Raw genomic sequence first — 25,182 nt, forward strand, 5'->3', positions numbered from 1 at the left:
AGTTTTGTGATTTTAATAATTTGTAAATAAATATTGTAATAAAAATGAAAAAAACTAAAGCATTTTCTTCTCCCACAAACTCGGAAGAATGCGGTGAAAAGATGACAAATCTGGTAAATTATTTCTGAATTCTACATGTCCTTCGAATCTACCCTCATGGTTTGAATTCAGAGATAAGTTAACATGGATTGAGATTATTTATGAATAGTAAAAAAAATTAAATTATTTATTATATTTTATGTAAAAATTTAGAAAAATTATTTTAAGATTTAAGAAAGTTAAATTATTTATTATATTTTATTAAAAAATTTAATAAAATTATAATGATGAGATGAAATAAATTAAAATGAATTTTAAATGCAAACGAAGAAGCATTGAAAGGAGATAAAAACAGTTACAAAATAAAAATTAAACTCTCAAAATAAGTCGGAACGCTGTTCTAGACATGATGCCAATAAAAATAGCTACAAAATAAGAACTAATAACAAGACATAATAGTAGTACGAATTCAGAGAACAATCATTTTATTAATCAGCACAACACTGCCCAAATAAATAAAAAAGGACTGAAAAAAAAGTCTGATGGGTCAAAAGGCTTTTTCACATATTTTTATATTCAAATAATAATAAGAAAAAAGGTCCAAATCAGTAGGGGGATGGAAGAAATATAAATGTAGACAATAGGCGGGTACCGAAGAGCACCCCTCAGTTCTTGATTTCTTCGAGTTTCCCCCAAACCCAGTAGAGTGACTGTGCTCTCTCGCAGAAACAAATAAGAAGAGAGACCATTTTAGGCTAAGGAAAAACATACAGCCAGAGTAGTTGTCAGAAACAATACATACATATATATATATATATAAATATATACTATCTTTCTTCTTTCCTCGTTTGCTGGAGTCGCATACTACTGTCTGTCGACATGGCTCGGACTCAGCTGAATCAGAGAGCTTTGGCAATGTCAACTGCGGCGGTTGCGTGGTTTCTGTTCGGGTGCCTAGTAATGATGAGCAACTTCAGTTGCGCAGAGAGAGTCTTGAAAGATAAAGTGCCGGAAATTTTTGTCCCCGAGAAACAAGACAGACCTGGATTTCTGCTTAGAATGGTTCATTTCTTCTGGCAGGGTGGGAAATCTTCTTATGAGCATGTTTGGCCGGTGAGTCTTCAACTGGCATTCCTCTGGGTCTAACTTTCTGTCACAACATCGATGTGCTGCTCTGTTTCATGCTCTGTACTGCTTAAATGCTGATTTCTTCTTCTTCATTTATCTTTCATTTCAGTAATCTTCATGATTTTGATAGATAGTTTACTGGCTGGGCAGGAAATGGAGTTCGGATGGAAAATTGTAGTAGGAACAATAGTTGGATTCTTTGGCGCAGCATTGGGCAGCGTTGGAGGGGTTGGAGGTGGTGGAATTTTCGTCCCAATGCTCACTTTGATCATTGGTTTCGACCCCAAATCTTCCACTGCCATCTCTAAGTGTTAGTACTGCTTCAATTCTCTTTATTTCCACTCTAACATATTGTTTTCAGTGATCTCTTTTAGAGTAAACTAAAGAACGACTTGCAGACATGCATGCATTTTGCATTCCTACATCATCCTCACATACTGAGTTACATATGCAAGAAAATAATGAGCATGCATGCATACATATTCTATTACATAAGATACTTAGATAAATGCATGCATCAAAAGCTAAGTTTAGTTTACTTGACCTTCTACCCTGCCAAACAGGACGCCCTTGTACATATTAGCTATCAGGCCATCTCTTAAGATATGTGGTAAATTAGAACCAGTTTCGGTTATGCCTGCCTTGAATTCAATTATTTAATTTCAAAATGTTGCATCGAACCAACTTATAGTTCTGACAACTGATACATATTGGTATATTAATCAAGTGATACTGCATCATTCTTAATTTGTATCCCTAGTTAGAGATTTAGAAGATTGGGGAGGGACAAAGTGTAAGGTGGTCATGCTGATATGTGCACTCCACAAGTATGCTAATGCCATGTCCATTGGGGAAGAAGATTAAAAAAAAGAGAGATTCATATCATATTCTCATTTAAACTTAGTTTGAAAACATATACTTTATATATGATTTTAGAATGCGTGAATTGTATTTTCTTAATTTTGAAATACCCTATTCAAAATTGTTCACGAATCATCTGATTGAATCAGTGGTTATCCAATTCCATATATGATTTCGATTTTTAGAATCTTTTGCAAGACTAAGGTGCAAAATAGATTAAGATGTGGTATAATTTCATAAGTTCATTCGAATGTTTCCATCCAATCCAAATTGCAAGGAGGCCTAGTATAGTAGTATAGCATTGCTTTTAGAAAAGTCAAGGAGGTATAGCATAATTAGACGTAATCACCTAAAGCGTAATTGTAATGAACCCATAAATCAAAACGTATTTGATTTTGCTGTCAATATTAACAGCTGAAATTTCATGGGCGCAGGTATGATTATGGGTGCCGCGGGATCAACAGTATACTACAATCTGAGACTTAGACACCCAACATTGGACATGCCCCTTATAGATTATGATCTGGCATTGCTCTTCCAGCCTATGCTAATGCTAGGAATTAGCATTGGTGTTGCCTTCAACGTCATGTTTGCTGACTGGATGGTCACTGTTCTACTTATCATCCTTTTTATTGGTAGGATCAATGCTCAAACAATCTGATATCCACCTTTGTTTCTCCTTTGCACTTTTGCCCTTTCATTTTGCACAAAATGCTTTTGAGATCAGAATCATACATCCAATTTTTCATTTTTTGGGTAAGAGCAATGGAGGTATGAATCATTTTTCAAGTTAAAATAATCACACTAATGCAATTACACTAAAATTATTGGTGTCAGGTACATCAACAAAAGCTTTATTCAAAGGTGTAGATACATGGAGGAAAGAGACAATGATGAAGAAGGTGAGGTTTTTCAGTAACAAGGCATTATTAAGCTTGAAACGGATTTCCATATTGTCGACTTACTAATGATGTGGTGCACATGCTGCTTGACTTTCAGGAAGCAGCTAAGCAGTTGGAATCAGAGACAAAACCTGCTGGTGAGTACCCGTGGTCGTCTCCAAGCACATTTTTCCTTTAAAAAATCTGTACTTCTGATATATATCATAATTAAGCTTTGGAAACAAAAAGGACATTGAGATGCAACTATCAGGGAAAACATTGATGATAATACAATCTAATCCGCTAAAAACTAATGAAAGTTGAACATATAGCCTTTCTTCAGTTATAATTTTTACCATTGCTTTCTGCTTTTGAGCATATATCAATCTGGAGAAAAAAATCAATCTCCTCATATCTAAGCTTGCCATATGACCTTTGAAAGGGCAAAAAGCTTGCTAATAGATAGAATCTATATCAAATTCATTAGAAATTGCAAATATGATTGAGGAATCTAATCATCTAATTCATTATTTTCCAGCCACTTGCTCGGGCATCTGACCAAAGTTATTTGGGCAAAGGGATCTATAAAGAAGTTTCAATATATGAAAATGCAAAACAAAAGCTCTTCAATTTTAAAAATCTGAGGTGCAAGTTTTAATGGGAGTGAAGAATTAGTTTCTCCAACCTTTCTGTTTACCTGCCTACTTATAAGATGCATAGGATATTATCTTAAAAAAGGATGAACACTATGATAACAGCTGCACATTACAATGCTGGCATGACAGCCAGAGTCAAACTGACTCACATCACCGTCACACTCACAATGTGATCAGAATTCTGGTCTCACTAGTTATCAGGGAATTGGACTACGCTACACATATAAATAGGCATTCTGTTACACATAATACAGTTCGCTACTCTCTAAATCTCACAAAACAGAAAAATAACAGTGAGAAACATGCTGATATACCCAAGCTGATTTGTTTGCCCACTGTCTACACATGCTCACATAATACTTGTCATGTAAGAATATATTAACCCTGCCATACAAGCTGGTTTGTTTGCCCACTGTATACACTTTTGTGAATTCCTAGAGTGAATATTGGCCCAGCAAATTTCTTGGCAGTGTTGCCACTAGAAGTGATGAGACTGGAAAACTGTGACAGTTCCAACAAAAAATAATAATAATAAACCCTCCTGGAAATAACAAAGCATTAGCATGAAAGGAAATCAAAGCATCAACGGAGAGAAATTTCCCCTGAATAATTATTAGTTGAGTAGCTTGTGCTGAACTCCTGAACTGCAGATGGCTCTGGAGAAGAATACAAAGCACTACCAAGTGGTCCTGCTAATAACCAAGAAGAGGAGGTGAGTGCAAGAATGTCTGATGCAGGAATCTTCTTCCCAGTTTTCTTGATTACTTGTTACTCTTGTTGTTATTGCTGTCAGACTAACTATCACCATATCATCCAGGTTCCCCTAGTACGCAACATATATTGGAAAGAAGTATCAATGCTTGTTTATGTCTGGGTGGCTTTTCTTATTGTTCAGATTGTTAAGGTAAGTTATTGGGCTCTGAAGTTTCATACAAGAAAGTACCCTTTCCAAGTGTTTTATATCTCTTTGCATTTATAGTCAATTAAGTTCACTGTTACAAATTATTTTTTTCATTGTCCTAATTTAATGTATTTAGAGGTAGAGGTCCTTGGCTTCGTAGTACAAGTAGTCTTGCTACTTCATCTGCCAGTTCAGTTGTTTGACTGTCACTACTCTACTCACCCTGAAGTTGCCTTATGTTGCTATATGATCTGTATGCAGACATATACAGAGACCTGCTCCATCAAGTACTGGGTTCTGAACTCCTTGCAGGTAAATTTAGTAACTAAAATAGTCATATTTATTCAAGATACTTCACAGCAAATTAAGATAAACAACGGTAAAAGTAAGATGATTATATTTTTCTAGCTTACATAAGCATCAAATACAACAATGAAACTAATGAAAAGATTAGATAATCCTAGGAAAAAAATTATCTTGTAAAATTACGGACCCTAAATTACTCTTTACATGGATAGAAGAAGCAGTGCCATGTACTCCCTAGAAAGGAAGGACAAAGCAAACTGCTCCACTACTGTAGTGAGCAGATTCTTTTCTGATGGTAGTTTGAGAATCATGAACACGACATGGAAAAAGCATGCTATAATTATATAAATATCACATCTTCCCAGGATAAATCTGCTCAACATAATAGTTTCTCTCTCTATAGGTACCAATTGCTGTATCAGTCACACTTTTTGAAGCCATATGCTTATACAAAGGAACCAGGGTGATTGCATCTAAGGGAAAGGAAATCACAAACTGGAAGTTGCATATGATTTTTCTATACTGTAGCTGTGGTATAATAGCTGGTATGGTCGGTGGACTGCTTGGGTTAGGAGGTGGTTTTATCTTGGGACCCCTTTTTCTTGAACTTGGAATTCCTCCTCAGGTATCTTCAATATTTTTTTATGCATCTACTACTCCTAATCCTCTTAAAGAAAAAATGCTGTGTGATCGTTAAGCATGGTCAGATGGTTAATTATTGGGTAGAGTGGAATTATGGCAGATCTTAGGTATAAAACTCGCCTAGCATAGATACATAAAGGGGGGGTTATGAAACTTGAAAGCAATTTTTACAACTAGGACAATAGCAATGAAGAGAGTTCTTGAGGTGTTACAAATGTTGTCGAAGCCAAATCCAGCTAGAAGTGTGAGACTTCAGCCTTGCTACCTATAATGGTATGGCCCGATAAGAATGTCAAGAATGCAAGGTGGTGCATGAGATCCCACATTAAGGAGTCTGGCCCACACATGATGACAGATTATACATAGACTAGTCCTTAAAAGAGTAAAAGCTAATATGTAGCTTGTACTTCCTTGGGCTTTCTACAAAAACTGAAACCAGCTTATAAGTTTGCACGTTTTGCAGGTAGCAAGCGCCACATCAACCTTTGCAATGGTATTCTCATCCTCCATGTCAGTTGTACAATATTACCTTCTCAACCGTTTCCCAGTTCCATACGGTAAGTAAAATCAGAATTGATTTTTACTAGTAGAAATGGTTTTGTGCACAGAAGGGAAACTAATACTAACTATAGTTATTGCCAATTTAGCAACAGATCTCTTTTCTACTTCAGCTCAACCTCATATTCAGCTTACTCTTTGCTGCAGCCTCATATTTTGTTTTAGTTGCAACAATTGCTGCCTTTGCTGGTCAGCATGTAGTGAGGAAGATAATTGCACTTCTTGGCAGGGCATCAATAATCATCTTCATACTAGCTCTGACAATATTTGTGAGCGCAATCAGCTTAGGTACATGGCTCTCTAGCTTTCCATGACATAAATGAAAGTGTTATAAAACAAGACACAAAGTTTTCCTCCAACCCATCTATAAATATGACAAGTATCTATTAAACATGTGACAACACGTGCTTTTTTCAAAAAATTCCCTTGTGTCCCTTCATTAAAAAAGTATATGCTTCTCACACAATCAAGAGACACGAGCCAATTTTTTAAATGGGTTGGAGAAAACTGTCCTAAAACAACATATATAGGAAGACATTCCAGCTTCTTGTTCCTATTTTATGTTCATACCAAGGTGCTAGCTTTTTCTGCTGCATATTACAGGTGGGGTGGGCATTGCAAATATGGTTGAGAAGATGGCAAATCAAGAATATATGGGCTTTGAAAATCTCTGTCACCATGCTTAACTATGTTGTGCGGCGATATTGCTACCTCTCTACTTCGGCTCTACATGGTCACCTATTTTCCCATTTGGTTTCAAGCAAAAGATCACGGATTGTCTATGCTACTAGATGTTCAATTCATTATATCAGTCTCTCGTGAAACTTCACCACAGTGCCTTTCTATTTTAGCTTATTGAAATTTGTTTTACTGAAAACATTTCCATGATCCAAGAATTCTGTAAGCTCATTACTGAGCACAAATAACACAAAATTTCAAGCTTTAACATCATCCATCCATCCCTATGCTCCTTTTAGATTAGATGGATCTCTTCATTGGATGTCAAATCACAAGTCTATAATTTTGAGAATAAAATAAAAGGTTTTGTTTCAGATCCTTGTATACTTGGCGAATGCTTTAAATTTTCCCAGCAAGAATTTCAGACTGCTAGAGTACAATTTCTTTCATATTTGAAGCCTTGCTCTACAACTACAATTGTGGCTCCTACGTTGAGGAAAAGTTAAAAAAAAAAAAAAAAAAGTGGTGAGGCTGGTGGAGATTGAAAATAAATATGAACTTTTAACTTCTCTAAATAAGAGGGAGAAAAAATTCAAAAAAATTAATAAGACAGGAAATAGTCTCGAATAGAGAAAAAAATTGAGTTTTGCTACTCATCATTCCACACATCACACAATACATTTATTTTTATTTTTTCTGGTTTTATTACTCCTAAATTAATTGAGTTCTTCTACTCATCATCCACATACCACATATTTAGTAAGGAAAAAAAATAAATATAAAAAAAATCACATGCGGTTTGGAGATGATGAGTAGAAATTTTCCACTAAAAATAGAGAAGGAAGAAGGGGCAAGAAGTTTGCATAGAATGAAAAAGAAAGTAGAAGCTTCTTCCTCTCTTAGGTGAGCTACTCCAAGTTGGTGCTTTCGTTTTGGTGATTTGGGGTGAGAAAAAGAGGTATGATATTGTTAAATTACAATCTAAATAGTTAAATTTTTATTTTAATTAATTTAAATTTTTGTGATAAATGTTATTTAACAAACGAGTTATTTTATTTTCAAGTCGATGTATAAAATAAATCATAACATCACTTAAATTGTAAGACTTAATTTGTAAGATTCAAATTTTAAAATTTATCTTTTAAATCAAATTACGTCATATAATCACTTTACAATGAGTATTATACATGCCAACTTGAGAATAAGATTTTTCATAACAGAATTATGGATAAAACTGCAGTATTGATTCAAGAGGAACAAGTACAAATGTCTTGAACACTTGCAATTTGTAGGCTCAAATAGGGGTGACACCCGCGTGGGCGGGGGCAGGGTCGACCCTGCCCTGTACTTCGCCCCCGCGCCCCACCCTCGAGTTGCGAGGGTAGGGTCCCTCGCCCCTGTGCCGGGGGTTGGAACCTTCATTTGCCCCGCCCCTGCCCACTTCAATAATGTATATGGCCCATTAGGCTAAAAAATTATTTTTGAGCTCAAAAGTGATAAAAACAATTTTTTTTACCAAAATTATAAATTTTAACTTATAAATATGATCATAATTTAAAAATTAATAACATAGTTTTTAAATTTGCTAGTGCATATTTTATGCAAGTTGTAGGACCTGTTTGAGATTGCGATAGGAGTATTAAAAAATGATTAAATAATCTTAAAAGTTCTTTAATGAAAAAATTAAGTTATTTGAGTGTTACATATTAAAGTATTTTTAATTTGTTTTCAAATAAACGTAACATATTTGAAAGTATTTTAAACATATAGTTACCAAACAATAAATAACTTTTTAATAGTATAACTTATTACTTAAGTTATAAGCTATAAGTCCTAAAGTTATAAGTTATATTTCTCACAAAAATTTCAAACATGCACGTACTGTAGTAGGTGTGTTCTTTATATAGGAGGTCAATGTAATACATGTGTCTCACTTAAGTAATGTGGAACTTTTGTATTGCCTAGCAAGGCAATTGCCCAACAATACAAGAGTCTCACATTGCTTAAGTGAGACACTTGTACTGCCTTAGTCTCTTATATAAAAACCACACATACTACACTACAATTTACATAAAGTATTTAAGTAAAAACTATACATAATACATATTACTTATTTATATAAAGTAAAACTGCTAACATATATTTATAAATATGTATATATATAATCTAACAAATAAATATGTATATATATATGGGGTGGGGGGCGGGGCGGGTTAAATGCAGGTCAGAGTTGGGAGGGCTAGATGTAGGGCAGGTGGCCCCGCCACCTACATTTGGCGGATGAGGGTTTGCCTCACCAATGCAGGGGCGGGACGGGACGGACAGGTGCAAGATAATGGGGTGCGGGTCCCCACTACCCACTCCTAGGCTTGAACATGGAATGAATTGCACCCAATTTTTTATCCCAAAGTTTTAACCATAAGTACCCAATGGTTCAATGTCAACTCGTGCAAATAAATATCTTCATTTACACCCTTCCTTTCTATCAGAATTTGGTCCATAAGGGAAATTTATGTTGCTCAAAAGTGGACTCAAAAGTGGATTTTAATACTTTTTTGCTTTATGAGTCGTGCTAGATCCATTGACGGTGTAGTCTGACAAATTCTCTCGCGAAGGTTATTTGACTTTTTTATTTTTTTTAATTTTTTTATAAATTTTCTTAGACTCTTAAATAATTTTAAAAAAATTTACAATATTATTAAAGAATAATTCCTTAAACATTAAGTAAAAAAACAAAAACAATCTATCGAGACCCACTGTTGAGACAATCCCTTGGTGGGTTTAGGCATCATTTAGTTACATAGATAAGATGAGATAATATAAGATAAAAATTAAAAGTTGAATAAAATATTATTAAAATATAATTTTTTTAATATAATTTTGTTTGAAATTTAAAAAAATTGAATTATTTATTATATTTTATGTGAAAGTTTTAAAAAGTTGAAATAATTATATGAGATGAGATAATTTATTTTGTGTAACCGTTATGTTATGTTTGGTTACGCAGTAGAGATGAGATGATATGAGATGTTTTGTTAAAAGTTGAATAAAATATTGTTATAATATAATTTTTTAATAATATTTTTAGTTTAAAATTTAAAAAAATTGAATTATTTATTATATTTTATATAAAAATTTTAAAAAATTATAATGATAAAATGAAAAATTTTGTATATTCAGACCGAATTTTAATGTTCTTAAATTAGCAAAATATTTATTTATTTCATCATATAAAAAAAAATCATGTTATTCAAAAGTGGACTGAAAGTGGACAGAACAGAATGGGCCGACAGAACTAAAAAAGCATGCGTCCCTTCTTCTGGGTGGAGTGGGGGAAAGAAAGTTGGAAACCCCATCACATTCGCCGCAATAGGAGTAATATAATAGGCCCAATTAAAAAAAAGTAAAAAAATAAAAAAAATAAAAACGTCGTCGGACAAAATGACCTTCCGATAAGATGGAAATTGGAAAGCAGCGGCGATGAAATAGGGTTTTCTTTGTAATTTTGCTGAAGTTCCAGGGGCAAAAACTAAAACCTCGTTTTCCCGCTCAAGACAGAGCTACCCACAAATAAATAAATAAAATTTCTTTCTCGTTTAATTATGTCTGGCAGCTGCCACTGACTGTTACTCTCCAAAGTCCAAACGCCTTCCATTTTGGTTTTCTCGGTTCCGGTACCTTCAGTGTGCACCATTCCTCTCCGACTTGCTCTCCGGAACTCCATGTACGTACGGTTCGTATTTGCATATTTCATGCTTTTGATGCCTGGTTATCGCATTTCTGGCAAAGGAAGCTATTAAAAACTGAGCGTTTTTATTTTTTGCCTTATGGAAATCGTTGTGAACAGTACTTGTTTTGAATCGAAACCCTAGGGTTAATGATTTGGAGAATATATGTCGTTCTATGGTATTTGTGGTCTCTTTGGTTTCATTTCGTTTTCTGGTTTGTTCATTCTTTTACCGGATGTTAGTCAGTTAGTGTTGGGAATGGACACGAAGAACGAAATGAATGACGAAGGCTCTGCAGAGTCGCCGACTTCGGTGCTTGAAGACGAGGTTTGCTTCCCTTTTCCGTTAATGTCATTTCTTTCTTTTTATTTTTCAGTCTGTTTGGTTCATGTTAGTATGTAGGAATGTGGAGAAAAGGAAAGTAAAATTGTAAATAACCTTTCAAAATTATATGTTTGAGCATTTTCTGTGGTTATGTGTAGTTTATTTAGAACCAAATGGAGGCGAGCGACTGTTATTTTTATATTGTTCTATTCTACTATGATGTAGCAATTTGATGCATTTGTTGGTAGGGTTCGTGTGCCTGACCTTGGCTTCAGAGTTTGTGGTTTTCATAATAGTGCTTGGTCTAACTTTTACTCTGATGGTCTTTTTGAGTTTTAAGAAGCTATGACAGCTTTTATATGCACACTTAATGCCTATGTGTAAGTCTTGAAGTGTGAATGCATGTCTATATATATTTGTATCTATGCATGCATGTAATTTATGTTAACATCTTTTATTTTTATATCATTCATATTATTGCATATTTAGAATGAAGGATATCTGCAGCGAAGCTATTCTTTGTATAAGATATCTAGTTTAATGAAAATGAAGGATATCTGCAAGGTGAAAATGGAAGTCAAGTCAGAGGAAGAAATGTGTCCACATGAAGGAAATGGAGATTCCTCTTTGATATTGAGAGCAATGGCTGAGGAGGAAGAAAAGCTATTGGAAGCTCGGGTTAAGAAAGAAGATGAAGAGCAAAGAAAGGAGCCAGAGGAGGAACCCCAGTTGAATGACAGTCACTTTACCAAATTGGATGAGCTTCTAAGTCAAACCCAGATGTACTCCGAGTTTTTGCTGGAAAAAATGGATGATATTACAACTGTATATTCTCATACACCTTTCTCAGATGAATTTGTGTAGTGGGAAACTTCTTTTTATTGCTGATTGTATTATTGATTTTCTTTGCAAGAATGGAATGGAGCAAGAGAATGCAATTGTTGAAAAAAAGAGAGGCCGTGGATCAAAAAGAAAAGCTGCTGCACAATACAATAATGTGAGCATTTCTGCAATTCTTTTGTTATGTTGAGACAGCAAGTTCATTGTATTCACTCTATATGGATTTCCTACAACATGAAACTGAGTTTGTTGTGTTTTGCAATTGTAAATTGTGAAATTTGATTCTATCTCTCTGTACAATCAAACTTTATCTCCGTACAACCAAAACTCCGATGATGGTTTGTGGGTTTTAACAACAAGACTTTTGACCTGAGTGTTTAGTTTTAAGGTGAGGTTGGTTGCCGAGCCAGTACCTGGGAGATAAGGTTGGTTGCTCCAATGGCATGAGCCTAGACAAAGGCAAGGCTAAGGTTGGGTTGGGTTCTAAATTGACAACCCAAGCCACATGGAGGATAAGAGATGGCGAAGTGGCTTCAAAGCCTTCCGGCCAGGTATCGACAAGTTCACCAGCTGCTGATGATCCTCTTAGTGACTCGCTGGAGTTGGTCCTGACCGATCCCCGACGGATCAAACCATCTCCCGGGTCTTCCTCAAGCCCAAGAGAGGTTTCTCCTCTGGATGACCCAAGCCCCATAAGTTCCATGCTGTCAAGTTCACATTGGGTAGAATCTCAGTTGGGTTGGGTTCTCCAAAAAGTGGACAAAATACGAGAATGCATAGGGATTTCATGTGAGGGCTTTGAAGATCAATTTAAAGCCCTCCTCATTGCTATTGAATCGGGCCAGCCTCTTTTGGCTAGATCTTATACCAAAAAAGAAAGGGAGTTAAGGAGACTAGCCTGCTCTATTAATTATGATGTTCGGGAAGATAGTGCAAGTAGAGGAAGGAGGAAGGTTAGGGAAAATATCAGTGATCAATGAAACCAAAGATTTTATCGTGGAATGTAAGGGGGCTGAATGATCCATGCATACGCCTCCATGTTAAAAATCTATTAAGGAATTGGAAGGCTGATATCATTTGTCTTCAAGAGACCAAGCTGAAGCTCTTAGATAGAAGTATTGTTAGAAGCTTGTGGGGATGTCTTCATATGGGTTGGCCTATTTTGCCTCTAAAGGTGCATCGGGAGGCATTCTTATGCTGTGGGATATGAGAGTCGTCAATCTGGTCTGGAATATTTGGTGACTTGTTCTTTTAAAAATGTGGATGATGGCTACAAGTGGTCTTTCACTGGTGTATATGGTCCTAATGTAGACAACAATAGAAGGTTCCTTTGGGAGGAGATTGTTGGTATGTGTAGTTGGTGGGATTTTAATATAACTCGTTTTTCGAGTGAGAGGTTGGGGGATTCTTGTATTAGTTCGGCTATGGCATAATTTTTTGATCTTATCTTTGAATTGGACTTAGTCGATTAACCTTTGGCAAGGGGGAATTTTACATGGTTCAACAATAGGGTCTGGTCAAGATTGCATAGATTCATTGTATCTTCGTCTTGGGAGGTCCATTTTTCTGATTTATGTCAAAAGAGACTTCCAATGCTATGTTCTGACCATTTCCTCATTTTGCTAGATTGTAGGGGCCTCCATGAGAGATAGATATTTTAAATTTGAAAACATGTAGTTGAAAGCTGATGGTTTTGTTGAGAAGGTGAGAGTGTGGTGGTTCTTTTATTAAATGCCATGGTATGCCTAGCTTTGTGTTGGCTGGAAAGCTTAAAGCTTTGAAAAAAGATCTGAAATTGTGGAATGAGGTAGAATTTAGGAAGATTCTTTTTTAGGAACTTTCATGCTTTGATGAAAAGGAGATTGTCGGGGCTCTCATGAATGAGGAGAAGGCGAGGAAGATGTTGTGGCTAGTATGGAAAAACTTACTCTCATGGAAGAATTCCATGGTGACAAAAATCTCGGGCCCTTTAGCTGAAGGAAGGATAAGTGTACCAGTTTTTTTTCATAGTGGCCAACTCATAGAGGATTTAACGCTATTGAGGTGCTGAACTCAAAAGGAAAGATTCTTTTGGACATATCTAAAATTAAGAATCACATAGTGATGTTTTTTGATAATCTACTCACACGATCAATCGTGTGTTGATTGGTTAGAGAGGATGTTTGAAGAGGAAGGGGTGTTTAAGGTGCAGAAAGAAATGGACAGCGATAAAGCGCTAGTATCAGATGGATTTTTAGTGGTTTTTTTCCAGGTTTGTTGGGATATTATCAAGGAGGATCTTGTGAAGGTTTTTGTTGCATTTTCACTCACGTATGAAATTTGAGAAAAGTCTTAACTTAACCTTCATGGAACTTATTCCGAAGAAGGCCGAGTCTGTGGAGGTGAAAGAATTTCGTCCTATAAGGCTTGTGAGTGGAATGTATAAGATTATATCAAAGGTTCTAGTCAATCATATGAGCACGGTCATGGAAAAGATTGTTTTGAAAACACAATGCATTCGTTAAGGGGAGATAGGTTTTGGATTCGGTCCTTATTACTAATAAATGTTTGGATAGTAGAATTAAAGCCTGCATTCCAAGTATCCTTTGCAAACTAGATATGGATAAAGCTTTTGATCATGTTAATTGGGACTTCTTGGTCTATATTCTTTGCAGATTTGGTTTTGGTGATAGGTGGTGTAATTGGTTGAAGTATCGTATCACTACCACTAGATTCTCGGTGTTGGTTAATGGCACTCCCGAGGGTTTCTTTAACAGCTCTCGTGGATTGAGACAAGGACATCTTTTATCTCTTTTTCTCTGTCTTAGTTATGGATGTATTGAGCAAAATGTTGGAGCTTGCGGCAAATGGGTCTTTTTTGTCTAGATTTTCAGCGGGTGGTACTTCATTAGGGAGCATCAATGTATCACATCTACCCTTCGCTGACAACACCTTAGTTCTTTGTGAGCCAGACCCTAATCGAATTCATTCATTGAGAGCTCTCTTACTCTGTTTTGAAGTTGTTTCCAGTCTCAAGGTGAACTTGTCTAAATCTAAACTGGTATCGGTTGGCTTGGTAGATCATATCAAAGACTTGGCTAAAATCTTAGGTTGTAACGTTTCTTGTTTGCCTTTGAAGTACCTTCATCTTTCCTTGGGGGCCCCTCATAAATCCAAGGTAATATGGGATGGTGTTATCGAAAAAAATTGAGAATAGTTTGGCTGGTTGGAAAATGATGTATCTATCTAAGGGGGAACAATCACCCTTATCAAGAGTATGTCATCTAACCTCCTTACGTACTATCTTTCATTATTCCCGATTTTAGCTAGTGCGGCTAATAAGATGGAAAGAATCTTCCGTGCTTTCTTGTGAGGCGAATTGAGGGATGTGAAAAAGTTCTATTTGATTAACTGGGACAAGATTTGTACCTCCTATCTTGTGGAGGTTTGGGGATGAGAAAATTGAACATTTTCAATAAGGCCTTACTTGGAGAATGGTTGTAGCGGTACCATCAAGAAAGTGATGCTTTATGGAGGACCGTGGTTGATGCTAAGTTTGGAAGCATTTGGGGAGGTTGGATTTCTAATGAAGTGTGTGGATTGTATGGTGTTAGCGTATAGAAATTTATTAGGAAGGGCTAGGAGGAATTCATTCGTAATTTCATATTTGTGGCGGGGCATGGAACAAGGGTCAGATTCTAGGTTGATGTTTGGTGCGGTGATGTTGCTCTCAAGGATGTTTTTTCCTTCTTTTCAGAATTGCATTGCATAAGGAAGCCTCTGTTGCTGATTATATGGACTCTTCGAATGGCCTGCTGTAGTGGAATGTGCCATTTATCAAAGTAGTTCAAGATTGGGAAGTGGGAGTTATTTCTGACTTCTACAACACCTTGTATGGGAGCGTGGTGTGGAGGACAAACTGTTGTAGATACATCTCGGGAACAAGAATTTCTCAATTCGATCTTTATACAATGTTTTGTCTATCTATTCTTTTACTGTTTTCCCTTGGAAGAGCATTTGGAAGGGCAAAGGGCCACTAAAAGTTGCTTTCTTTTGGTTGGTTGGCCTTTCATGGGAAACTTCTGACCATAGGCAAGCTGAGGAAGCGTCGTTTTCTCAAAATGGATTCGTGCTTTATGTGCAAAAGGAATGGTGAATTAACAGACCATCTACTGGTGAAGGTTCTATGGGATGAAATCTTTGTGAGGCTGAACATTGCTTGGGCGATGCCAAAGAGGGTGGTAAATCTTTTGACTTGTTGGTGCGGAATACAAGGAAATCGTCAAGTAGCAGATGTTTGGAAGATGCCCCTATGTCTTATGTGGTGTATTTGGAATGAGAGGAATGAAAGATGTTTTGAAAATAGAGAACGCTCCTTGGGGGGGATTAGAGACTTATTTGAGGACATTCAATAAAGTCCAATTGGGGAAATGGTTATGGAGGCACCACTTGGAGGGGGATTTGCTTTGGAAGTTACTGACCTTAGACATGGAAGTGCTTGGGGGGTTGGTGTTCGAATGTAGGGGGGGAGTTATGGCGTTGGCTTATGAAAATTTGTTAGGAAGGGTTGACTGAGTTTTGAAACTCATCTGTTTAGTGGCCAGTGAGGGTTCTAGAATTAGGCTTTGGAATGACGTTTGGTGTGGCGATCACACTCTCGATAGGGCTTTTCCAGCTCTCTTTCGCATTGTAGTTAACATGGATGCTTCAATGGCGGATTTGGTTGCATTTTCTCATGGTTCTCACTAGTGGAACGTCTTATTTAATAGTGATATTCATGATTGGGAAATGCATATTGTTTCAGAAGTTACAGTGAGGTCGTATTACAAAACATTGGTATCACAAGGAAATGTTACCTTCCCGTGGAAGAGTATTTGGAGGTCTCGCATGCCTTTTCAAAGTAGCTTTTTTCGTATGGACTGCTTCTTTTGGGAATATTTTGACCACGGACAATTTGAGGAAGAGGGGGCTCATTGTGATGGATTTGTGTTATTTGTACAAAAATCATGGAGAATCAGTGGATCACTTATTATTGTATTGTGAGGTGACGAGTGTTGTGGGATGAGATCTTTAGAAGAGTTGGTGTGGCATGGGTAATGCCTTTGAGGGTGGTGGACTTGCTTGTTGGAAGGAGATTCAAGGCTATCCAGAAGTGGCGGCAGTGTGGAAGATGATTCCATTGTGCATTATGTGGTGTATTTGGTTGGAAAGGAATGCGCGGTGCTTTGGAGATAGAGAGTATATAATTAGGGTTGTCAATATGTGACACGACCCGTGAACCCAACACGAACATGATACGAATTTAGCGGGCTTGAGTTTGATGTTAACAGGTTTTGATCAAAACGGGTTGACTCGTTAAGACACGATTTATAGATGGGTCAATAACGGGTTAATCCGTTTAGATTTTATTTCAGAATTATAATTTTATTATTATTGAGTTGTAGTATTAGTATTTCTAAGTACGTTTATGTTTTTATTATTGAGATTGTAATTCTGGACCTATGTTCATATTTGTTATTATAGGATTTGTAATATTGATTTTATTGTATGTTTAGATTTGAAAAATATTGATATTTTTTGTTAGTAGGTAGTCTTTTTTTTTTTTTGTTAAATATTGTGGCTACTAATAAATATAGATTTTAACTATTATGTGAAATTATACTAATCAGGCCAAATAGGTTATACGTGTTAGTTCAACCCATTTATATTAAACGGGTTTAAATGAGTTGTGTCGTGTTGATTTATTTTTAATTAATTATTAAACGGGTCAAAACAAGTGACACAACACGACCCATTATTTAAATAAGTTGAGTTAGAGTTTGAAAGTCTGACACATTTAGGATCGGGTTCGCGTTAACCTATATAGTTGAATGTTCATGATTTGACACGACATGAACATAGCCTAAAAACACGAATTGCCACCCTTATGTACAATGGCGGAACTTCAGAACTTTTTTACACACTTTACTGTTTTGGTTCTCAGCCATTGTGCTTAGTGGAAACAATGTTCATGATTTTCTGCTTTTAATTTCTGGATCCTAGAGTGTATTTAAGTGTTCTCTTCTATACTTCCTGTGTACATGGGCTTTGCCTATTTCATTCTTATCAATAAAATTTACATCTTATCTATCAAAAAGAAAAGTTGTGAAATTTGAGATTTAGCATTTGTGAAATTTTAGAAAGCTGACGGACAAGAGAATTTGATCGCTCAATATTTTCATTTTTTCAACTACATATTGGCATTAAAAAGAGAAATTGCAGATCTAAGTGAGTAAAGGGAGTGACAAGCCTTGTCACAAAGATTTTAGACAGAACAAGGAAGGCAATATAGATTGTACCAAGTAGAATATGAGTTGTTTGAGAAATTGAGCTGGCCAAAACAATATTTCAGGAAGCTTCACTTGGTACATTGAAGGAAGTATATACTTGCTTAGCCAAATATGCTCAAATAGATCACAGCTATATATTCTGCAGAACCCTTGTCTTATCATCTTTATTTATTTATTTTTGCTTTTCTCTTTGCTGTGCTGCCTTTACCTTGACCGAATTAGTAATTCAGTTTACGAGGAGATTGTTGGTTGTCTGGATGCCATCATCTTCCAGCATAAAGTGTACTATTTTTTTCATAGGAAGCTTATTTGCTGGCTCTTATATATCTCTGCAAATTAAATACATTCTTCCAACATTTGGTTGACTTCTTTTTGCAATTAACTCTTTTTTCAACTCAGTCCCTTTGAATCAGGATTTTTTTTAAGTCTGCTCTCATTGTTTTTCTGGCCATATTAATGAGCTTACTTATTCATTTATCTGATACCGTGTTTACGTTGTCTTGATTTTCTACAAATAAATTCTATTAGAAGAAGGCCAAGAGGGCTGTTGCAGCCATGCTTACAAGATCTCATGAAGCCAAGAAAGCTGAAGATGTGAACCTCACTGAGGAAGAAAGAGTTGAGAAAGAACAGCAAGAACTTGTGCCCTTGTTAACTGGCGGAAAATTGAAGCCGTATCAGATCAAGGGAGTGAAGTGGTTGATATCATTATGGCAAAATGGGCTGAACGGGATCCTTGCAGATCAAATGGGGCTTGGAAAGACAATTCAAACCATTGGCTTTCTTGCACATTTAAAAGGAAAGGGATTGGATGGGCCGTATTTAGTAATTGCTCCTCTTTCTACTCTCTCAAATTGGGTGAATGAGATTGCAAGGTAAATATTCATCTTTTGTTTTTGGTGGGCCAGTCCAAATCAAGTCTTTCTCAATTTGTATTTTCTGATTTTTGTTGTTGTTCCGTTCCTTTGTTTTTTAATTTCTTCAAAAAGGTTTGTGCCCTCAATGAATGCTGTTATCTACCATGGCGACAAGAACCAAAGGGATGAGATACGAAGGAAGCACATGACTAAAGCAATTGGCCACGAATTTCCTATAATCGTGACTTCGTATGAGGTGGCCATGAACGATGCAAGAAGATGTTTGAGGCATTATAATTGGAAATATGTTGTAATTGATGAGGTGAATGATCCAACTGATTTTTCCTTGAATGTACTTTTGCATTCAATGACATGTTGAAGTAGGAATTGTCAGGATGAAGATGTGCATTGCTGTTATCTTGACCATATATTTCTTCTTGTAGGGGCACAGGTTAAAAAATGCAAAATGCAAACTTCTGAAGGAATTAAAATACTTACCTGTAGAAAATAAGCTTCTGTTAACTGGGACACCTCTACAGAATAATCTGGCAGAGCTTTGGTCATTGTTAAACTTCCTTTTGCCTGATATTTTCTCGTCTCATAATGAGTTTGAGTCATGGTAAGTATGCTTTGCCCATCTCTTATTTTTTCCTCATTTTATGGGACCATGTCCTTGTATTGCCCAAAGTTGAACTATGTTTTCCTGTACAGTAAACACTGCCACATACTACTTTGTTTCTAATTGCTGATATTTACTGAAAAAGAACAAAAATTCATACCCATATGGTCACCCTAATTATTATTTAAATCCTACAAATAATTGAGTAAGTTTTTAGTATTCATTTTGTAAGATGTGGTTTTAATACCTGCTCTAAATAGAAGTTGGTCATTCATCCTTGATTATGCAGTTTATAAAATTTCAAAATCATGATTCAACTGTCTCCTTTTATAAACACAGCTGCTTTAATGATATTTACTACATGCCTTAATAGTTTAGTTCAGGCAGTTTCTTCTATACTCGTTTTCCTTAGGACCTGGGTGACTTGACCTGGATTGCCTTATGTTCTGATGATGATATCTACTGGATTTGATATTTAGCTTTGAGGCGTTTATTTTCAGGTTTGATCTGTCAGGAAAGTGTAACAGTGAAGCAATGAGGGAGGAAGTGGAAGAGAAGAGAAGGGCTCAAGTATTCATCGTTTCTATTATTTTGTTCATTTACATCTTTAGAACGTGTTACAATGTATATATAATACTTGATGGCTTTTCATCGCCTGCAGGTTGTAGCAAAACTACATGCTATATTGCGCCCCTTCCTTCTTAGAAGAATGAAGGCTGATGTTGAGCAGCTGCTTCCTCGGAAAAAAGAAATAATATTGTATGCTACCATGACTAACCATCAGAAGGATTTCCAAGATCATCTAATTAACAGGACCTTGGAGAACCATTTAATTGAGAAGGCAAACTCTGGTACAGTTCAGTTTTGCTTGTGAAAAAACTTATTTAATTGTGTCATTGCAAAATGAAAGACGAGACTCATTCCATGTGCAATTTCTTTTTCTGGCTTTCCTACAATTCTCACGTGTGTACATACGGCATGATGCTTTTTTCATCCGGTACTTTTTAAGTAAAATCACAGAAAAATAAGAGTTTCGTCTTTCATTGATGATGGGCATACTGGGCATTGCATTGGGTAGTACATAAGGCTGTTGCTACCAATATCATGTGCCAGATCTGCTGAAATATACCTCAGCAAAGAAAAAATAGCTGAACAATGATCCTTCCTTTGGTATTGACTGTTGAATTTGATCACAGATTGGGAAGATTAAAAAAAAAAAAAGTGATCATGTGCTGTGTACTTTATATATTTTTGCTGTAAGTGATATCATAGTAGAGTCCTTTGCATAGGGTATCTACTCTGATGTAGCATCCGGTGTTAATTTCTCCCATATATATAAAAAAAAGCACCGGATAATGATTTTCGATCCTAGGTTCAGATTAGAGGATGGGGGAGGGGGACTGGCTTCTGCTAGTTAATTTTTTGGGGTCCCATGGGCTGTTCTCTGAATATGGTTTAGCCTAAGTTGGTATCATGTTGTATCACATTGGTTGTGTTATTAGCTATATCTGAATTTTGGGTGATCACAAATTATATCAACTTTGATTTGTTCTTGGTACGCTGGTTATCTATCTGCTGGAAGACTTAAATTTGTTAATTACCATTTTAATGTTTATATGTTTTCAGTTGATTATTTTATTGTTCATTCATAATTTGCAGGACGTGGTATGAAAGGGAAACTTAATAATCTGATGGTCCAGCTTCGGAAGAACTGCAACCATCCAGATCTCTTAGAGTCTGCCTTTGATGGCTCATGTCTCTTTTTCGCAACACACTCTGTATATTTGTATCAAATGGGTGCCATATAATTCACCTAACTCTTTAATTTTTTCCTCATCTTTTGTTTACAGATTTCTACCCACCCGTTGAAGAGATAATTGGCCAGTGTGGTAAATTTCGCTTGCTGGACCGGCTATTGGAACGGTTGTTAGCCCACAAACATAAAGTATGTTTAGAATTTCCTAGTTCATGTACTCCCGCATTTGTCATTGAGTTGCCTTTCATCTGCCCATTTCATTTTCCATCAGGTATTGATCTTCAGCCAGTGGACAAAAGTTTTGGACATCATAGATTACTACTTTAGTGAAAAGGGATTTGAAGTTTGTAGAATCGATGGCAGTGTGAAGCTAGATGAAAGGAAAAGACAGGTTTCTGCTTCTCCTAAGTTTCATAGGAATTCGTAGCCATTTATTTTGTGTTTTCTTGGGTTTTGGTAGTTGTCATTTTATATTTTGATCTGTTTATATTACCGTTCCGGTAAAAAAAATTATTTTGATTTGTTTATATAAACACCCAAATCATGTATGACTGCATAACCTAAATATTTAATTTGCACTGTCGCAAATCTAATCATGAATGGGATGTTGGTGATGTCCAGAGTTTAGTAGCCTTTCTGCAATGCTTAATTCCTGATGTGCAGTTTCATTACAGGCTTTGTTCTTCATAAAAAAATCCTGGTTGTTTTGGTGAATGCCAGTCTAGCATCTTGTTACACCAAGGTTACATAGTTATACTACGTTATGTCTTCGTCTTTATTGCCTTTTTTTTCTCTTTTGCGCCTCTTATGATATCTAAGCACCTAAGGTAGCACATACTTGTTCACTGGTAAAAGATATGTTCTTTCGCTCAACCCCCTGACCTTTCAGGCTGAGCAGATTTTTTATTCTTCGGTTGGAAAGTCATGCTTGGGTCAGAAAATAGTCTTTGGAGCAACATTTCTCATTGCTGCCAATGCTGGCCACGTGTGTTAGACTGGTGTTGCTCCTCCTTTAGATCTGGCCACGACTCCCTTCCCTCTTCTGGTCATCATCCCTATGGTGGTCATCGATTGTTTGTCGCCCCTATAGGTAGGATTGCCATGTGTGGTCTTGTAGCTATGGTCACTATCCTCAGTACTGCACTTGAGATTGATGCAGGAAGTGAAGAACATTGATGGTTTGACACACAAAATGGTGTCATTGTGTATGTGTGTGTATATAATGTTGGTCTGTAAGACGGAAGTTGTAACTCACACCTTCTGACCACTGACCTGACATTAGTTGGAAGGAAAAAAAAAGCTTTTGACACCCGAGTTGACACTTGTTGGAATGCCCCACATTGCCTTGGGGGGACTTCTTGCAGTTAATAGTGATTCAAGGGCTCCAATTGTAATTTTGTAACATTGACCAGTCCTTTTAGAATATAAGGTGACATAGGGTTTGGACTTTTCTTGGGTCATTACATCATACAATTACTATGTGAAAGTGAAGATGGTCTATTTTCCCATTCTATGGGGCTGCACCCAACTCATTTATTATCGTGTTAGAAACTTTTTTTCTTGGTTCACCATGTAAATAGAGTGAATGGTAATCAACTCTAGCTTACTGGCAAATCATCCATGTTGCAAACAGATCTCGGATTTCAATGATTTGAACAGCGATTACAGAATATTCCTCCTAAGCACCAGGGCTGGCGGACTGGGGATCAACCTCACTGCAGCTGACACATGTATACTATATGACAGTGATTGGGTATAGTCTAGATACGATCATTTATTACCTTCTTTTTGTTTCCTTATAACGTGTTCAGCAACCATATTATTGGCAAAGGTTAAAAGGTTTTTGTTATATATTTGCATCCCAGAACCCTCAAATGGATTTGCAGGCCATGGATAGATGCCATAGGATTGGTCAAACCAAGCCTGTTCATGTTTACAGGCTGGCAACAGCTCAATCTGTAGAGGTAACTCAGATGGTCATGATTTCTGTTGTCATGGTATGTAACTAAATGCCTCCCCTTGGTACCTGCAAAAATTTGACCGAGTCTTTGTCAACAGGGTCGTGTCTTGAAAAGGGCTTTTAGCAAATTGAAGCTTGAGCATGTGGTGATTGGGAAAGGGCAGTTTCACCAAGAAAGGAAGCCTAGCTCTACTGATATCTTTGAGGTTTACCATATCCTCCTAAATTGTTCCATATATGTTATTTACGACATGTTTGTATCATGTATGCCAATTTAACTGCAAAACCGAGTCATTCTCTTCAAAAATAGAAGTGACATACTGGGGCCGGGGGCTCTGGAGGACTAGTCTTAGATTGAAGTGTGAGCAGGGGGACTGTGAGAATTAGGATTTTGATGCTCTATTTACTGATAAATAAATAAGAATATAAAGTGAAAAATGAGTTTGATGTTTTTCAGTTTAATTGAATTTTCAGCAGGAGGATCTGCTGGCATTGCTCCGAGAGGAAGAAACGGCTGAAGACAAGATGATACAAACAGATATTAGCGATGAAGATTTGGAGAGGGTCTTAGACCGCAGTGATCTGGTTGTTGATGCATCGAACAATGACGAAAAGTCCAATGGTGGTGGTGTTTTTCCCCTCAAAGGTCCTGGATGGGAGGTGGTGATACCAACTGCAACTGGTGGCATGCTCTCTACCCTTAACAGTTGAGGACCTTGTTTTTGTGGGGCATGGAACTTGGGCTGAGCGGTCCTTGTAAATTTTTGGGGTAGTGATATTGTAAACAATAGCAGGGAGCCATTTTTGCCAGTTTGGTGGTAAATGGATGATGTTCCATGCCCAAGACAGGAGTGAGATGAAATTTTTCTTTAGATGCGATGGATTGCAGACATTGACATATTTAATTGAGAACTATTTTCCTGTGTACTGTGTGTACCTATTCTCTGATGGCTGGCTCTTGTAAAAGATGGGCGATAGCTCGACATAAGTGTATCTTAAAAGGTGACATTCCGTTGCCGGGAATCGAACCCGGGTCTCCTGGGTGAAAGCCAGATATCCTAACCGCTGGACGACAACGGATTTGTTGATGAGAATGAGGTACTAAGTAATTTCGTTTACTGTTTTCGGCCCAAGTTTTGTAAAATTGGATGGGCTGAATGCCAGCCCATTACCAATTTAAGGCCCTACCTTTTTAACCAAACTTCTCAGTCTGTAAAGTTGGATAGCTCTCAAGATTGGCTGTTGTGGTTCAAGTTGAAAACAAACGGTTTGAATACAACGGACTCAAAGGGAGCATATGTATTGTTTTGTGAGGTATTCTTCAAGAACTTTCTCCGCATTTTGGTATGTCTCTTCTACGCTAGTTAACGAGAATCCCGACTGTTGTCTAATTTTATACAACGTCTCAAGTTCCAACTATCTCATAGAAATCTTATTGTCATAGGGAATGTTATTGTTACGAAGAAAAATATAAAAAAAAAAATTATGAAGAAAATTGAAATATTTGGTTTACAAAAAAACCATGTAAAATTACACTTGAAAGCTTTTATGGTTTTTTTTTTTTTTTTGAGCAAAAAAGCTTTTATGGTTTGTTGTGGTATAACATATATATTTTATATTTTATGTGAATTAAGTTATTTGTAAAATATTTTTAACAAACTATTAATGTATTCTGTGTATATAAGAAATTGATAACCTTACAACTATTTCACAATTCTACATAAAATGGAGGATAATTTTTTAATATTAAAATTTATTTTTAATGGAGTGGATGATTTCATTAATTGTTTAAAAATTAGTTGTAGATTGTAAAAGATTTGTAGATGTAAGATTACTCTTATTATAATTTAATTAATAGTTCTACATGTATTTATAGTTTTACTTACAAGACTCATTTTGTTAGTTTTATTTTGAAATTCAAATTTTAAATTTTAAATTTCATGATTTTCAGCATATCAATAACTGATACGTAGATAAATAAGTTTTTTGTAAGTTTTTTTAAGTACATTTAGCATTTTTCTAATTTAATATCTTGAAGCTAGTTTGTAAATGAAAAATTCTACTCATTATCCTTGTATCACACATCACACATAATTTTTAATTTTTTTCTTATAAAATGTGTGGTGTATAGATGATAAGT

The 25,182-nt window shown here is 36.2% G+C and overlaps 2 protein-coding genes and 1 non-coding gene across 8 annotated transcripts; 2 read left to right on the forward strand and 1 right to left on the reverse strand.

The window, feature by feature from the left end:
* Positions 1 to 696: 696 nt before the first annotated feature.
* LOC108995378 (sulfite exporter TauE/SafE family protein 3-like) lies at positions 697 to 6,918 on the forward strand. The gene is made up of 12 exons (XM_018970952.2): positions 697 to 1,152; positions 1,318 to 1,477; positions 2,463 to 2,663; positions 2,866 to 2,930; positions 3,028 to 3,067; positions 4,216 to 4,277; positions 4,383 to 4,469; positions 4,728 to 4,778; positions 5,176 to 5,397; positions 5,878 to 5,971; positions 6,120 to 6,260; positions 6,576 to 6,918. Exons 1-12 carry the CDS (start codon positions 919 to 921, stop codon positions 6,656 to 6,658), a joined length of 1,440 nt encoding a protein of 479 aa, XP_018826497.1. The 5' UTR covers positions 697 to 918; the 3' UTR covers positions 6,659 to 6,918.
* Positions 6,919 to 10,252: 3,334 nt separating this feature from the next.
* On the forward strand, positions 10,253 to 23,969 carry LOC108995256 (ATP-dependent DNA helicase DDM1). Of its 6 annotated transcripts, none has more exons than XM_018970784.2 (16): positions 10,253 to 10,374; positions 10,621 to 10,705; positions 11,255 to 11,527; positions 11,616 to 11,699; positions 18,379 to 18,725; positions 18,840 to 19,029; positions 19,151 to 19,326; positions 19,827 to 19,896; positions 19,988 to 20,177; positions 20,986 to 21,081; positions 21,177 to 21,271; positions 21,354 to 21,473; positions 22,716 to 22,835; positions 22,948 to 23,046; positions 23,141 to 23,248; positions 23,517 to 23,969. In XM_018970784.2, exons 2-16 carry the CDS (start codon positions 10,637 to 10,639, stop codon positions 23,751 to 23,753), a joined length of 2,274 nt encoding a protein of 757 aa, XP_018826329.1. In that variant the 5' UTR covers positions 10,253 to 10,374; positions 10,621 to 10,636; the 3' UTR covers positions 23,754 to 23,969. The 6 variants fall into 6 exon arrangements, with proteins under 6 accessions (XP_018826329.1, XP_035547411.1, XP_018826327.1 ...); XM_035691518.1 differs by having other exon boundaries at positions 10,255 to 10,374; positions 11,267 to 11,527; XM_018970782.2 differs by having other exon boundaries at positions 10,270 to 10,383.
* An 81-nt stretch (positions 23,970 to 24,050) lies between these two features.
* On the reverse strand, positions 24,051 to 24,122 carry TRNAE-UUC. The gene has a single exon. It is a non-coding gene; the product is annotated as a tRNA-Glu (tRNA).
* Between the last annotated feature and the right edge of the window lie 1,060 nt (positions 24,123 to 25,182).

This window comes from Juglans regia, chromosome 7 (assembly GCF_001411555.2).
Source record: "Juglans regia cultivar Chandler chromosome 7, Walnut 2.0, whole genome shotgun sequence".
In the NCBI taxonomy this organism is placed as follows: Eukaryota; Viridiplantae; Streptophyta; class Magnoliopsida; order Fagales; family Juglandaceae; genus Juglans; species Juglans regia.